Here is a 16,236-nt window from a genome sequence, read left to right as displayed (position 1 = left end):
ACTTTAACAAGAGAAGGAGTCTCACCGAGGAAGATGGATCAGACGATCTTTAAGAAAAAATGTCAACACTACTGCCCCGTTGTCATGGGAACAGAAAGAGAAATATACGATAGTACCGCACTCACACAAAGCTAAGGGAATTGTTTATCTCCTTCGTCTTGGTCAAAAGAAGCCGACGGCGGTGTCCTCTTGCGGTGGAAGAGAAAAAGCTCCAAGTGTTTGCAGCGCCGAAGACAAATTAAGACACGGGGATACTGACTACGTGTTCCATAGCCCAAAACATATACTGGAGGTGCCTTATCATAATAGATGTGATGCAGGGATTTAGGGGGGACGTATTACCTATCTACTTGACATTCATTTCTTTGCAAGGACACTTGCTTTCATACAAATTTTGTCGATCTTAACTACACGTAAGTTAAGAATACGTGTTGTTATATCTGTATTCTTATAAGTAGTTTTAGCTATTCATGTAAGAATAACAATGCAATGTTAATTAATTTACATATTTAATTAATATTATTTTACTCTAATATAATATAATTATTTTAATTAAAACATCATTATTTCTGAGACACTTGGTTCGAAATATATTTCCAAATACGTTCAGACATACAGCAGTAACGCTCTTCGAAGGTTCTATCAAACGGACATCTACATAATTATTTATAGATCATATACGGGTTGCCACTAATGGGTTAACTTTGCAATTAAGGTAAACAAAATTTGAGGGTCGTTTATCTTGAATTGGAAATATTATAAGAAATTGGAATCCTTATTCATGGGCGTAGTTCAGCCTGTTGCTTCTCTACCACTTAACTCTGTTGGAATGGGCACGTCTAGTAGTCGTGTGACAAATGACGAACGAGTTGTTTTCTGAAGAGTTATGCTCTGTCTGCAAGGTCCCAAAAGCAGGCTTGAAGTACGGTCTTGTCAGAAGTGACGTCACCTAGTGCAGTTCGAAAGCGCCAATAAAACCAGACCGTAACTTGTAGCACGAATCGTTGCAGGCTTGAATACTTGACTGGTGCACTCGTTGTTCATTTGTTTGAAATCATGGAGGTCGAAAGTCGGCCAGATGTTATGTAGTTCTTCTAATGCGTGGACATGTAAGTAAGTATAAGAACATTTTAAAATGTGACGTGATTTCTACGGTAAGAAAACAAGTGCTTAAAACGCGGAAAAAACAATGTCTTGTTAGTTTTTTTTTAATCTACTGATCGTATTTGGCGCTGTGGTCGACGTGCAATTCGAAAGACTTTCACTTCCAGTCCAAGGCTTCAAGACTGAACTGCGAGCCTTTCGGACACGGCCCACGTGAACGTAATGGTTGCAGATAATGAGTCTCATAATCTCGCATTTTGTTTATCGTAATTGCATATTTCATTGATCAATAGCAACTGTGCAAACTTGTGCAGAGTGGTTAAATAAAATTAAGTTTTTCAAGGGTTCATAACATCGAAACGAGGAGTCGCACGCATATATAAGTTGTTTCCATAACGACCTCTACGTTGTGGAAATGTTTGCAGTGACAAGTATCTGTGGTTACACGATGCAGATATAAGTTCGAGACTCGAAACAGAGCTCAATCACAAGACGACAGGAGAGACTATCAAATATCGTCTTGATACCATTATATAGTTATTATATTACTAAACGTAGTTCAATTGGACTTTTGTTCAACTTTCGTTCCTTTTACAAAAAAATGCATGAAAAGTTGATAAAACTTAGCACAGACTACTAAAAAGAAAATCCAGGACACGTCCTTGTATACGAACTGGTTCACCTAATGAACCGTACTTTCAACCCGTAAGTGACAGCACACTGCACACCTCTCAACGAGCGGAAGTCTATCTGCAGAACAATTGTCCCGCTCTTTTCAATGGGACTTCATCATGCTTAATTTCCTGCTGTTCCCGAGTATTGATTTCCTCCCGCAATTTTCTCCAGTCGAGACACTTCTTTCCGTCTTTTTTGTGGTTTTCGGGCAGATGATAATCCCATTGGCCCTTTGTTTCCTCTCTTCCTCTGCGACCATTTCAATGGGCTGCTGCAGCGTTGCCAGCCGAGGGATAATTACACTGGAACCAGTAAAATATAACTGACACGGTTTTCTGTCAATTTTTTTGGAGATATTCTACACGTATATTCACATCTCTCTCTTGTAGGGGTGACCAGGTCCTGATCCTGAAATATCCTGGTTCTTGACAATAACGGATACTTGATTTTTGACTTTGAATCCGCGTACCTGAATTTCGGTTCCAGATCAGAGTACCCGACTTTCTGTTCCAGATCTGAATACTCGACTTTCTGTTCCAGAACAGAGTACCCGACTTTGGGTTCCAGATCAGAGAACCCGACTTTCTGTTCCAGATCAGAGTACTCGACTTTGAGTTCCAGATCAGAGTACTCGACTTTCTGTTCCAGATCACAATACCCGACTTTGGGTTCCAGATCAGAGTACTCTACTTTGGGTTCCAGATCAGAGTACTCGACTTTCGATTCCAGATCAGAATACTCGACTTTGGTATCCAGATCAGAGTACCCGACTTTGGGTTCCAGATTAGAGTACACGACTTTCTGTTCCAGAACAGAGTACCCGACTTTGGGTTCCAGATCAGAGAACCCGACTTTCTGTTCCAGATCAGAGTACTCGACTTTGAGTTCCAGATCAGAGTACTCGACTTTCTGTTCCAGATCAGAATACCCGACTTTGGTATCCATATCAGAATACCCGACTTTGGGTTCCAGATCAGAGTACTCGACTTTGGGTTCCAGATAAGATTACCTGATTTTCGGTTCCAGATAAGAGTACCCGACTTTCTGTTCCAGATAAGAGTACTCGACTTTCGATTCCAGATCAGAATACTCGATTTTGGTATCCAGATCAGAATACAAGACTTTGGGTTACAGATCAGAGTACCTGACTTTGGGTTCCAGATCAGAATACTCGACTTTCGATTCCAGATCAGAATACTCGACTTTGGTATCCAGATCAGAGTACCCGACTTTGAGTTCCAGATTAGAGTACACGACTTTCGGTTCCAGATCAGAGTACTTGACTTTGGGTTCCAGATCAGAGTAAAAAACTTTCAGTTCCTGATGCTGGTGCTCGCTTTTATGGTTTCACATGAGAGTACTCAACTTTGGGTTCCAGATCAGAGTACCCCATTTTTGGTTCCGAATCCGGGTATTCAGTTCTCACGCGATCCGGATATGTCTTAACCGGGCAATCCAGATCCAATAACTTTTGGTAATATCACAGACAAATGTAATATTACCTTTGTCTGTGGTAATATCTATACTATTAGCTCTAATCGCTCCACAAATACTGATCCTAACCTTCTATGTACTTTGAAGGCTAGATTTTTAATATAGAGTTAGATTAAATGTGCAGAAAAGCATCTGTTGCAGGAAAAAATTCTGCATGCATATCGATGGTTGAAATGGTGACAGCCCCTAACACACCATTACTGCACCTACGTTAATTAACTGGGGAAAAGAAAGGGAAGTGGACTTCGTTCTCGAGACAGCATCAGTGGCACAGATCCTCCCTCAAGAGGGGGTTGGGGGCTTCGGCCGCAGAGAAAAGAGCAGCATATTTTCTTTTTAAAAAGGAGACACTGGAATGTGGCAGAAAACAGTCACGACTAAGAACATTATAAATTTTGCACACTAAATATTCCAATATTGTGCAAAAAATTCAATTCGCGCTTATACAGGGTTTTCAAAAGTTCTTCTCACATTTAAATTGACTATAAATTTATAACGAACACAGGTACTTCAGTGAAAAAAAATTGCACTTCACGTCGCTTTTTGGCCACTTTTAGCTAATCGTGACAATTATAATGAATAATGATTACATGAAATTGCTGGAAGAACACTCGCAAAGGAGAACCAGCTAAAGTCCGGACTTGAACTCTAAACTTTCAGTGACACCGAACACTCGGGATAAGATGGCTCATAAAACTGGCATAAATTTGTAAAATTTGGACGCTTCTACCATTCAGTTCTATTGCTTTACATGTACAGAATATTGTTGGTTCAGGCTTCTTAATATACAAAATTAAACCTGTTCATCTTCCCCTCCCCTTTTGACATGTGTCAGAGTTAGGTATTCAAACTTACACAGTTGTTGTCTGGTTTTCTGCATTTGCATCCGCATGCCCAAGCAAGCAATCCCTCCAGATGTAGTTGAGAAATCTCTCGCCAGATGTCATAACAAATAACTTGAATTGCGAATCATTTCCCAACAAATGGCGGTTCGGTGCACCCTCCGAAAGACATGGAATGTTCCACACGGCTGTTCGGCCACAGTGTGCGGTAACTTTGTAAGAAGGGAAATATGTGTCCATTGTAGTACGAACACTTCGATTCGCTTTTCAATTATGAATTTTAATAACCAGACCGAAAGAAGAGATGAGGTTTAACAAAACAGCCAATCACGTTACGACGGAATAAAAATAGATGTTCATAAAACGGAAGTGCAGGAAAATGTAATTATAATGGATGGATTTCCAGTATTCTCTGTTGTATCCTATCATCAAGGGGAAAAATGACGAAATGGGTAATATTGGAATTTTAATCAATTTTTGAATAAACTATGTTATTATTAATTAACACACCCAAAAAAGAATTGGTAAAAATGTTTCTAGTTCATGCATTTCTTTTTCGCCTTGGGCAGATGCAGGCTGGAGTATACTTTCTTTTTTATACTCTACTTGTTTCTATATCTCGCGACCAATCAGTGGCCTCTTCTCTATAATAAAGCGTGGGAACAGCTTTCTAATATTGATTAGTATGCTTTTCAGTCTCCATTGGTGCACATCGCGCTGCGACGGCAAGGGTCCAGGGTTTCGCAAATTAGCCAAGAGGAACAAAACGCGAAGTAAAATAAACTAAATCAACCAATCAGTCTCCATTGGTCAGTGGTTATTTACAGTTTCGTAATCTTTCGTCAACTTGCACATGATAAAATAAAGGAATCACCAGCTTACAACAAACAGAGCATTGTGACGAGTTAATGGAAATGTGGGTAACTCCTCGTGTGTTTGAATTTCGTTCTTTCTTTCCATGTAAAGAAGGCGAGCCATTGCATGTACTGCGAAAACTTATTACTAATCCCTGTTTCCATTTATAAGCTGTTTTGATTCTTAGGGAAAAAAAGTGCCAGGTTCTCGACGATGTGATTTCTTTTGCTCACAGACAAGACGGAAAGGTTGAAGGAAATCGTGGAGAATTAGGAGACGATTATTGCAGCCTGAAACATTAATGAAAGAAAAACAAAAGTAATGGGAAAAGCTGAAGGAATGGTAGGAAATTTATGCAAAGGGAATTCAGTTAAAGCAAGTGAATTAGGGTTAAGCATCGTAGTGACAAGGGGACTAGCGACGTGAAGAAAGGGCAAGAAAACTTTATGGCCGGAATAAGTTGATGAATAATGACCAATTAGACCAAGGGTGTCCAAACTTTTTTTTCTACGTGGGGCCGCTAACTACTAGAACAGTTGGTCGTGAGGCATATTGAATTATGTTTACACTAAAGACGATGTCTCAAAATGAATTTAGACGTTTTACAAATACTATGGCTGGTCACATGAACGCCATGGCGGGTCGAATGTGGCCTCCGAGCCGTAGTTTGGGCGGTCCTGAATTAGAGTGAGAAGTAGTTATAAGCGGCGTGACTTTCCTCAGATATCAAATAATTGAACTAACTTTTCTTCTCCTTACGACCTTAGTTTTTCTAGTATAACTCCATCGTCTTATGCCTTTCTAAAACTCATTTCCATATTTTTTTTCGCCATATTTCCCTTTCTTCTTTCCTTCATAAATCCTCATGACTAATCACTCCATCCTTCTGTTCTAGTTTCCTGCCATTATGAAAGTTTTGTTTTGTTGAACGTTTCCCTTCCTAGTTTATTTCTGTCATGCACAATCCCAACAACTTTCATTATTGCTGGATAATTTCGTCGTGTGAGAACCAGAGGGACGTAGCTTCAATGTATCAAAATTACAGGCGAGAGGAAACAATGTATTGTTAGGAATATGTCGAGATATGTGACTCCACCTTACTGCTAAGGATTAGAAGTTGAGATATGTCGATATGACCCCCAATAGAGCACTTCAGAGGAAGCTATTTACACAAAACTGAAAGCTCCATTTTTGGAGTTACGGTTCTGGTTCTGATACGACGATTTGTCTTTCGTCTTTGCTATTTCTCGTTTGGTTATTTTACACCGCTTTAGTTTAATCCAGGCGATGAGGATGAATAACGAACTTATGAAATGGATGATAGGACATTTACAATTATATAGTCATACCTAACCAAGGTTCAAACTTGTGACTCCGTAACACGTTACACTGGCCACACTGTCTCGTAAGCCGGCTGAAAAATTGTCTTCTGCGATTATTCGGATAATTGTCTTGCTTGAATGTAGCAATTTTGATATAATTTCTTCGGAATTAATTGACAAGTTCTTCAATTTTATGGTTGCTTCTGTAACATCTACACATATTTCCATATTTCCTAACCTTCTTCACTTCTTCATGCCGTTTCCGAAAGGTGCAAGGCCGTACTCGAAGCGAGCATACTTAGATAATGGTCTACCAGTTCAGTCTCGGAAGTCTTGGACTGAAAGCGAAAATCTTTCGAATCACACTTCGACTGCAGCGCCTAATACGGCCAGTAGATAAAACTAAGAGCTCATCGTCTTTCCCGCGTTAAAAACAATTGTTTTTCACCATGAAAATCACATATTTTAAAAAGTTCTTATATTTACATTTCCACACAATAGAAGAACCACAACCAACATCTGGCCGACTTTAGACTTCCATGATTTCAAACAAACGAATAACCAGCACACGGTGAAGCAGGGACGACGATAGCAGTACCTAGTGCAGCATACTGCATTCTCGAGCCCTGCGTGCTGCATTCTCGAAAGCTCTTTTAATTGGCGCTTTCGAACTACACTAGGTGACGTCACTTCCGATACGACCGCACTTCAACTCTGCTTTATGGACCTTTCAGACAGAGCCTCGGCTTTCTTCTAAGTAATGTTCAGTCCTGTAGTCAGTCCTCTTTCAACTGATAGAATTCTTTTTCTATTAATGTCATATCGTCTGCATAAGAAAACATGATGCGCGCTATGGCAATAATCATGTCAGAATCTGCTTGAATCACTCCAACAACAGATGGACACAAATGATAAACCTTTTCTATTCGAAGAGGTTGGAAACCCTGACCTTTAGGTGTCACGAAGGACTGCAGAGTTCCACAATGGCTAATACCCTTTTGTCCCATGACCATTAGAAGTGCTGGGCACCTCATTTCGCCCGATGGTCCCGCCTCTCGCGGCCGCCCGCTGAGCCATTCACGAAAAGAAATGAAGATCAGGTTCCGTAGACACGACAATTCCGTCATTTTGTTGCCGTTGAGGGAAGGGGTGAAATCAGTTTTCAATTTACATGCTTTGTAGGACCTAGTGATGAATGTGTTGAATTAATGTTTATGTCTGTTGGCTTATCAAAGTAGCTAGTTCAATTTTTTGAAGGATGGGGACAGATAATAAGAATTGATTCACGCACAGAAACATACTAAAGCGAACATTGTGGGTGTTTTTTCAACAGTTTCATCTACACATCATTCATTATTCAATTAGCCAAAAGTGACAGAAAAATATAAATAAATTAATGTATGTATCAACAGTGACATTTTAAAACATAAAATTAAGTTTGTACCTTCATTGTGTGCAGTAACCTCCGAAAATAACACAAGAATGAAAACATGTCCAGGATTTCCTCACATAACAAAATTATCCTGGAAGTTAGCCTTGTCCGTCACGCGTAACCATTGTGTGGGTTGTATAAGTTCATAAAATTAAATCTCGTGGTGTATAGTGTATGTGTACTACTACAATGATTGATATAATTGGTTCATTTTATTTCGCTCTTCTGCCCCTATTCGCGATTAAAATTATCCGATATGCTATCTGGTGGGATTTTCCGGAACTACTCTATGTAGGATACGGTGTTGCGTTGATGTGTCAAAGCATGGAAAATGTGTTCGAAAGAGTAACGTCTACTGTTCAGTTTCTCACTCCAAATCGTTTTGTGGGTCAGGACAAGTGAAAAGTTTACATGTGTTTACATTACATCAACAAATTGAAATTTGTAAATAAATCAGGGAAAACAAAATTGATTGACAGAAGATTGACATGAGGGATAACATTGAAATGCGGTAAGGAAATTACGAAGAATGCACGAGTCCGTTATCTTTATTTTCAAAAGAAGATTCTACTACCATGAAAGTAAAGTTTTAAATTGTTCTTTATGAATAAAACATTTTTTTTCGAAACAATGTTTTATCGCAGACCTTGTCGATGGTATTATCTATTATATATGAAATTTGGAACAGATGCAAGTCAATTAAGTACGAAGAGTAAAATAGTTTGAGAATTAATTAATGTCTGTAATTATAAACGTAACCAGAAAAAGAAAATAGACATGTAAGGCTAATCGGGACTTGACCTACAATTTTCAGTGGGATCCGAACCACTGTGCCTCCACCGTGTATCGACACCGGGACCCCAGAGACGACGCTGCCGAAACAAAGAACATTCATGCCAATGAACCCGGGACACCTGACGTCGTAGCGTGCTGTGCTAACTAGTCCGCCACGGAGGTCGGCGAATACCACAGTGGTAGCTACTACAAGTAAATAAGAGTATTTGCCATTATATTGCACTTCCAGATAAGAAATAGGCACTTTGCACACTTATAGGGTTACATAAAAAGAAATCATTTCAGAAGGGGATCCGAATTCCAATGCAGTTAAATGTGAGCGTTAAATAAGGCAAAATGCTCCCGATTTTGGAATTTATTGCATATTTTCTCATAGGGAATTAATATGAATCATGAAGCAAAATATTTGATTGTATTGGTACTAAATCCCGTAATGATGTCGAATTCACAATATGTCTGATGGTAAGCAGGTTATCACGTGGTTGAGATTTAGTTAGTCAATGAGAATGCTGAGATGGTATCCTTATCGAAGTCTACCGACGCTTGCTTCTTTTCCTTGCCATTTCTTTCTGTCTTCATCTTCATCTTTTCCATCACGGTTAGCCTAACGGTGCGGAGTGAAACAACCAGCATACCAACGCAACCGCACCAAAACGACGAGGAAGATGCCGTGACGTCAGAGTAAAATGGATAAATGTCTAAATCCCTCACGTTTTCAACTGGAATGTGCGAGATTGCCTTAGTTATTTGAGTCGAAACTATGCAGACACGTTCCTTAGCGCCCTTAATGCTTTTTCTTTCAGAATGCGCATTGCGTCACGCCGATTCAACCAACGACGAGCTGGAATTCGGCAGAAATCTTCTGCTTTAGAACCGGATCCGTTCGAAAGAAGTCGTGTGCTGAGATCCAAGGTTTCCGAAGAATTTCGTTCGCGATTTCTAGAGGAAAGGGAACTGAAGAGATTTAATTGACTCAATGGGACGAATAAACCTTTAAAGACACTGGTTTAGGGTAATGAGAAGGTTTTGAATAATTGAATTAGGTTATTTTATGTAATATTCTGCCACTTTTGGCTAATCGCAACGATGAGTGATGATATGATGGAACTGATGAAGGAGAACTTACAAAAGACACTCATGAAAGGGCGGAATTCGAACATTGGACCTCTGGCGTCGTAGCGGGCTAACAACTCCGCCACGTAGGTCGGCAGTAATGAGATTCTTTAACCCCTCAGGCCGGTTCGACGTACACGTATACGTCCCGTGTAATAGTGACGAAATGACATGTAAGTTTCTTTATTATTATTTTTGTTATTATATCATAAATGTCATTATTTATACATTTTTGTGTAGTGTGAAGATTGGTTTGCAAGTCCTGAAAATTTCATTGTAATTGAGCAAATGGTTTTTAAGATATGTTCAATTTTGTGACATTATGAGAAAATTGATGTTTTGGTGATTTAAAATTACCGCCTCTCGCAGCGGCTGATGGGTATTTAACTCCCGGCTTGAAGGGTTAAAAAAATGATCGTGTCGTGTCTGATCTCAATTGATGCATTCGGATGCATCACACGGAACAACATCCTCTGATGCATTCCCTGTGTATTTTGATGTACCATTAGCAGCTTATTGATTGATTTGATTTGGCTAATCGGGACTGGTCCTACAGTTTAAAGTGGATCAGAACAACTATGTGCCTCCACCGGCTATCGAACCCGGGACCCCTTGGTTACAAGGCGACGACGCTACCACTGCGCCATCGGGGAGGCCCCCATTGGCAGCTTATGTACTTGAATGTGTTACGGGAGTAAAAATTATGGATTTATGTCAATTTACATAATTTGGGTTCTGTGTGCGGGGTTAAGCCCCATAGACACCCCCGTAATACGCCAGGTACCATAATAGCCACTTATCTGCGAATTGAACTATAAATATAGTCCGCGTTCATGTAGGAATGTCTTTCGATTTGAGGAGGAAAGAGCAGATACTGGAGAATGTTACGAGAAGAGCACAAGATTGGAACACCATGAAAAGAAAGGAGCGCTTGTTACAAACAGTATATGTTTTTTGTGATTGTGTATGATTTTGTATGCTTGGGTTTTTTCCATGGTTCTGTGTAGTTTAAAAGAGCCAATAAGGTTTGAACTTTCAGCCCTCCCCCATGCGACGCGGGAGGAAGTATAAATATGGCCTCTGACAGAGGACAGGGGGAGTGTGTTTAGGAACTGGATAGCAGAAGGGAGAGCGATCTTCGGGCTCCAGTGGCCTCCCATGAGAAAAAGCATCCCGAGGCAGTTCTGCCGATGCTTAGCTTCCACTTGGCAGTTCTGCCGTGGGGGTCAAGTTAGAGGAATGTAAATAATGTAAATTAGAGAATTATTGGAAGCATCCGAGCCTTGTTTTGTTAAATTGTAAATAAATGTATAAAGTCCATTTCTGCGAGTTTTCAGCAATCACCCTGCAACATTAATTCAGTAAGTTCTTGCCTGTGATTGATTCTTTGGTTCCGAGCGCTCTGGTGAGGAACGGGATGGGAACCCAGGACTAACGAGCCTATTTAGTTGTTTATTGGGGTTTTCCTGCCAGAAGCGGCCCGGTAAGGGTGGAGTGTGGCGGAACATGCTGGAAGAACATGAAAAAAATGGAGAGGCTGGACTTCTATGCCGTCCCATCCAGAGGCAGGAAACTGCGATTGATGATGATGATGATGAGCATAGTTCTTCTGCCACTTTTGGCTATGAGGATGCGTTATGATATGATGAAACTGATGAAGGAACACTCACAAAGAACACCCACGCCAAGGCCGGGACCGGAATCCGGGATTTCTGGCGTCGTTGACCACTCCGCAAAGCAGGTCGGCATAGGGAACGTCCCTTGGATCGTGTCCAGAAACAATAAGATACAATTGTCTAGCAAGATACACCCTTCACATGAACAGAACATCTTGATATGATTCCCGGGAAACCTGATGTAGATCAGTACTCTTGAAGTATATCGTGACTACACGCCATAAACTCGGCTCTAGCCGTAGAAAACCAGAAATAGGTCATTTGGACACCGGAGCTATATTGGTTCCGGGGTCGAAGCGACAGACAAAGGGGGATAAAAAAACCTGCAAATGCGGATTTCCAACGGAACAGCGAACACAATTGATGCCGCAGGCTAATAGAATCATCCGGCGGAGTAGGGCTTCTGCAAAGTCGCTCTGTTTACACTGTTTAATTGAATATGGAGTAAAAGTTTGTTCAACCCGCTGATCTGCGAAACAAACCCACTTCCAACTGCACCGCAAACGGAATCCTTAAAAGGGTCGGTTGCCAAGGGACGACAGAACTTCCAGCGGAAGCCTGGAGCATACACTGGAAGGAAATTATCCAAGAAACACTGCCCGGAAGACACACGATTTTCTGGAGCTACGGATGTAAGACCGGGTGTTCTACTCAGAACACTCTGGAGCCCGTTCGAAGCATTAAATAGGGGTGAAACTACGTACAGGGGTTATGGAGACCATGAGGAAGCGAATTCCGATGAGAAAAAAATAGTTCAAAGTTTCACCACCAGGTGGAAATGTGGCGCATATAATTAAATTTCTCTTACTCAGAGCCCGCTCGAAGCATCGTATTGGGGTGAAACTTGGTATAGAGGCCATGGAGACCACGCAGAAGTGAATGCGGATGAACAAAAATATATCGAAGTTTCACCACTAGGTGGAAATGTGGCGCTGAGAATTAAAGTTCTACTCAGAGCCTTGTGGAGACCGTTCGAAGCAACGGGTGGCGGTGAAACTAGGTATAGAGACTGTGGAGACCACGGGGAAGTGCATGGCGATGAAAAAAATAGTTCAAAGTCTCATAACCATGTGGAAATGTTGTGCTGAAATCTGGTGCACATTGAACAACATTATGGGAAACTCTTCGTGCGATCATTGATCAACCTGTCTTACGCTTTCAAAGCGTCACTCACGTTGGCAACGATCATATTGAACACTGCTGTACTGACATAAACTAAAAATAAAGTTTTCCAAGTCCAACTTCTGGTTGTTGTTTCAGAGCCACGTTTCCACCTGGTGGTGAAAACGTGAACTATTTCTTTCCATCGGCATTCGCTTCACCATTGTCTTCAAAGCCTTTAATCAAGTTTCACCGCAACCTGTTGCTTCGAATGGGCTCCGAGTAGGCGGTATTTAATTCAAAGCGCCACATTTTCACCTGGTGGTAAAAATTTGAACTATTTCTTTCGTTAGCATTTTCTTCCTCATTGTCTCCATAGCCTCTATACCAGGTCTTACTGCAATCCGATATTTCGAAAAGGCTCCAGAGAGCTCTGTTATATCGTCATTATTTCTCTTAAATTGTAATTGCTATCACATAAGGTATAATAAAAAGCACATTGCCATCATCACCATGAGAATGAAATAACAACAATGAAAAAGAAAATCACACAAACAGTAGTAATTTTGTAATCTTTTAATCAGAACACTCATTTATTACGTCAAACACACACACACATACACGCCCACACAGTAAAATATTGTTACACTACATCATTTTCAAGTTTGAATTAAAAGTATTGTGACTATTTAAGCTAGAAACAAAATACAAAAATAAATAGTTTCCTGGCTACGTAAGCCTATTTTCCATCACAGACGTCAAGACAACTACGAAAGCAAGCTACGCGAAAATTCATGATACTGCTGTAGAAGTATATTTTGGAATATATCGGTTTATCGAAAGGAGGGGAATCTTAAACTCAGTGGTAGTTGTGAAGAAGGAAGTGAATTAAGAAGTGTACGTTAAAAACCACAGGCCAAATCGGACACTCGAACGACGCTAGGTAGGAACCAGATGGAACGCAACGAACCACTTGTGAATTCGGACACAATCCAAGTTTAAAACCAAGTAAGGTAAGTTTCTTTCCAAAATAATTCTACATATGTTACAAGAGTCCATAGAGTAATTTCAAATTTTCGTGTTTTTGCCAGATCTTCTTGTATTGTTGTCTACCTTCAGTAGCAATCTCTCTTGCAATTTCTAGATTCATCGTGAGAGAGTACCAATCCAAATAATTGGACTTGAGACCTATTCTTGCTAAACACTTACAATTCTCCCCCCTCCAAAACAAGGACAATTCTTTGGTATGATAAACAGTTCTGAGACACACTTCACTTTTCACCCAAACGGAGTTTCTCAGATTTTGTCGCTGGAAAGAAAAGAAGTTTTATGTTTTTCACACAATTTAGCTTTCTGCCAGGCTAAATTCAGCTGTTTTTGTTTAGAAAAAAAAAGGAAATAGCTAAAATCCACAATTTGTTGACTTCTATGAAAAACTTACGCCACTATTCACCAATGACAGCAGCTTTTTAACGCATGCGCATCTCATTCAGATCCACTGAATGAGATTTGACTATATTTCGTCAGCTATAACTCTTTCCTCTTCCCGCCAAAAGACTCGCTTCTCTAGAAAGCGCGCCAACTCAATAACCAATCAGACAGGTTCCAGGCAACGAGTCTCTGAAGTTGATAGGATGCCTAAATCACGTGCGCGCTATTACGTCAGGATTTTTTTGGCGGGAAGATAAATCACTTATACCTTACAGACTACAGCTGCCTTAGGAGAAAGTGGGAGATGTCGGCTTCTCCTAAAGCTGATTCCGCAGCGCCAGATACAGAGCAGCGACGCCCGCGGCCAGCAGAATGCCCCAGCGGGAGACATAGAGTAGATCATCTCCAGTGGCCACTTGGGAGAATGGCCGGAAGAGGTCGTCCCAATCGATATCAGTCCTCGCCCTCAGCGCCATGCCGCGCCAGAATCTGAAAAGAATCCCACAACTCTCATCAATCACTTGTTGCGAGGGAGCAAACAGTCCACTACCCCACATGCTCCTGGACAAAGGATGTGTGATTTATTTCCCTTGCAGAATATAGGTTCTCACAAGTACTTTTATTCTTTAAATGTATAGACCTATTTGCGTGTGAAACGGTGCCTGATAATACAGAGTATTCACAAAACATTAATCATATTGTTATATAGGGCGGGCGGCTCCAAAGTCGAATGTTAACTTTCTTGGAGCCTAGCATCTTACTCGACAATGCAATTTTTTCCAGAATTTTTTTTCTAAAATTCTGAATCATCAAACTTGTACAGAACCTCACTAACAGTGATTTCACAGAGGATTAGAACATTACCAAAATAAACCTAACTTCACTTGAGTCTCAGCTACACGATCAAATACAAAATAAATAGCGTCGCTACAGCTCATAATCACTGTAACAGGGAAGTAGGTTAACACAGTGCATCAAGCTACTTCGCTAATTTCTGGTACATTGAAAAAATGTTTCAAAATCAGTGGCGGTGATTAGGGGGGGCAGTTGCACCCACTTTGTCACTTTTGCCTCCGCACTATGCTAAATCTTATCTATCAATGGAAAGTAAAGTGTCCTGTTCCCCCATTTTTGGCACCTTGCCCCTCCCCTCGGTTGAGGAACCCAATCGCCGCCTCTGACCAAAATTATCGCAGTGTCAACACAACAACAATAGAGTTTGGTTTGAGTTGGTGTTTTAAGTCCACTTTATGCACAGTAAGGCTAATCGGAACTGGACCTACAGTTTAAAGTGCGATCCGAACCACTGGTGCCTCCACCGGGTATCGAACCCGGGACCCCTCAATTACAAGGCAATGACGCTACCACTGCGCCATGAGGGAGGCTCAGAACAACAATAGAAAATATTTGTTATGGCCTGATATATTTGTACGTGAGTGTGTTAATGGTATTATTTTTTTACTGTCGTTTTCTTAGTGTGAAGTGTCTTTTGTTTTGTGTGAGCTATATTAAGATGTAATGACTAAAACTTTCACATGACTTCCAGATTTTTATTGATCGAGATATGAAAAAGTTAATAATAAAGATAATAACTCTGAACTCCAGTATATTAGCGGCATGATATTGAAAAAAACAAAAAAACAGCTGAGCTGGATATTTGACTCATCTGGTATCGATTTGGAATAATAATAATAATAATAAGGAATAACAGTCAATAAAAACATTTTATTATATTAATTTCACTATTCAATTTTATAACAATGGCATGAGTGACCCTACAAAAGTTTCTTGAGATGCCCATGTTTACGTGCAGATCCGTGTAGACCAAAGACGGTGTAGAACAAGACGTCTCAACCGGCCTCAAGAAGCATCGTATGTAACTACTTGTAACTGTCTAGTAGTTTAGCATCAGGCCAACAGATGACCCTACCTGAGGCGTTGTTTTCTCGTCGTTCTAATACATTGTTAATTCTCTTTGGGAAGTATGGATGAATGAACTCACTCCCGCCCGGAAGTTCTGTTATTGTAAGACAATTGTTTCGAACTGTTTTGAAGCAGGTGTTAAGCATAAAAACATAAAACGTAAACTGTCAACCTGCCGTGCCTGTTAATATGCGACGTAAGCGAAGCTGTCCTCTCGAAGTAACTGCGATCGTGACCCGACTCTCCCGTAGATGCCATTTTGAAGAAAAATGTATCAGCCAATCACATTTAAAAGGTTAGGTCCAATCAGCAGCCTCTCGGGTACTGCTTGGAAGTAGTTTCGCGCTTGACCAGAGGTGGCAGCACTGCACGTGCGAGACGCTTCTATATGTGGGATATTCTATAATTGGGATGTCTTGTTTCCTCCACCGTCTTTGGTATGTAGACTTACAGTCTGTGTGACATTAATGTGT

General features: G+C 40.6%; 1 protein-coding gene across 1 annotated transcript in view; it reads right to left on the bottom strand.

The window, feature by feature from the left end:
- Positions 1 to 12,977: 12,977 nt before the first annotated feature.
- LOC145992738 (tectonic-2-like) overlaps positions 12,978 to 16,236 on the bottom strand; it is a 619,016-nt gene continuing 615,757 nt past the window's right edge. The window contains exon 9 of the mRNA XM_083129123.1: positions 12,978 to 14,329. Coding sequence (XP_082985249.1) covers positions 14,158 to 14,329 — 172 coding nt within the window. The 3' untranslated portion in view covers positions 12,978 to 14,157. The remainder of the gene's footprint in view (positions 14,330 to 16,236) is intronic.

The sequence above is a fragment of the Lepisma saccharinum genome, chromosome 9 (assembly GCF_977018435.1).
Source record: "Lepisma saccharinum chromosome 9, izLepSacc3.1, whole genome shotgun sequence".
Lineage (NCBI taxonomy): Eukaryota > Metazoa > Arthropoda > Insecta > Zygentoma > Lepismatidae > Lepisma > Lepisma saccharinum.
This window is presented reverse-complemented; position numbering and strand designations above follow the sequence as displayed.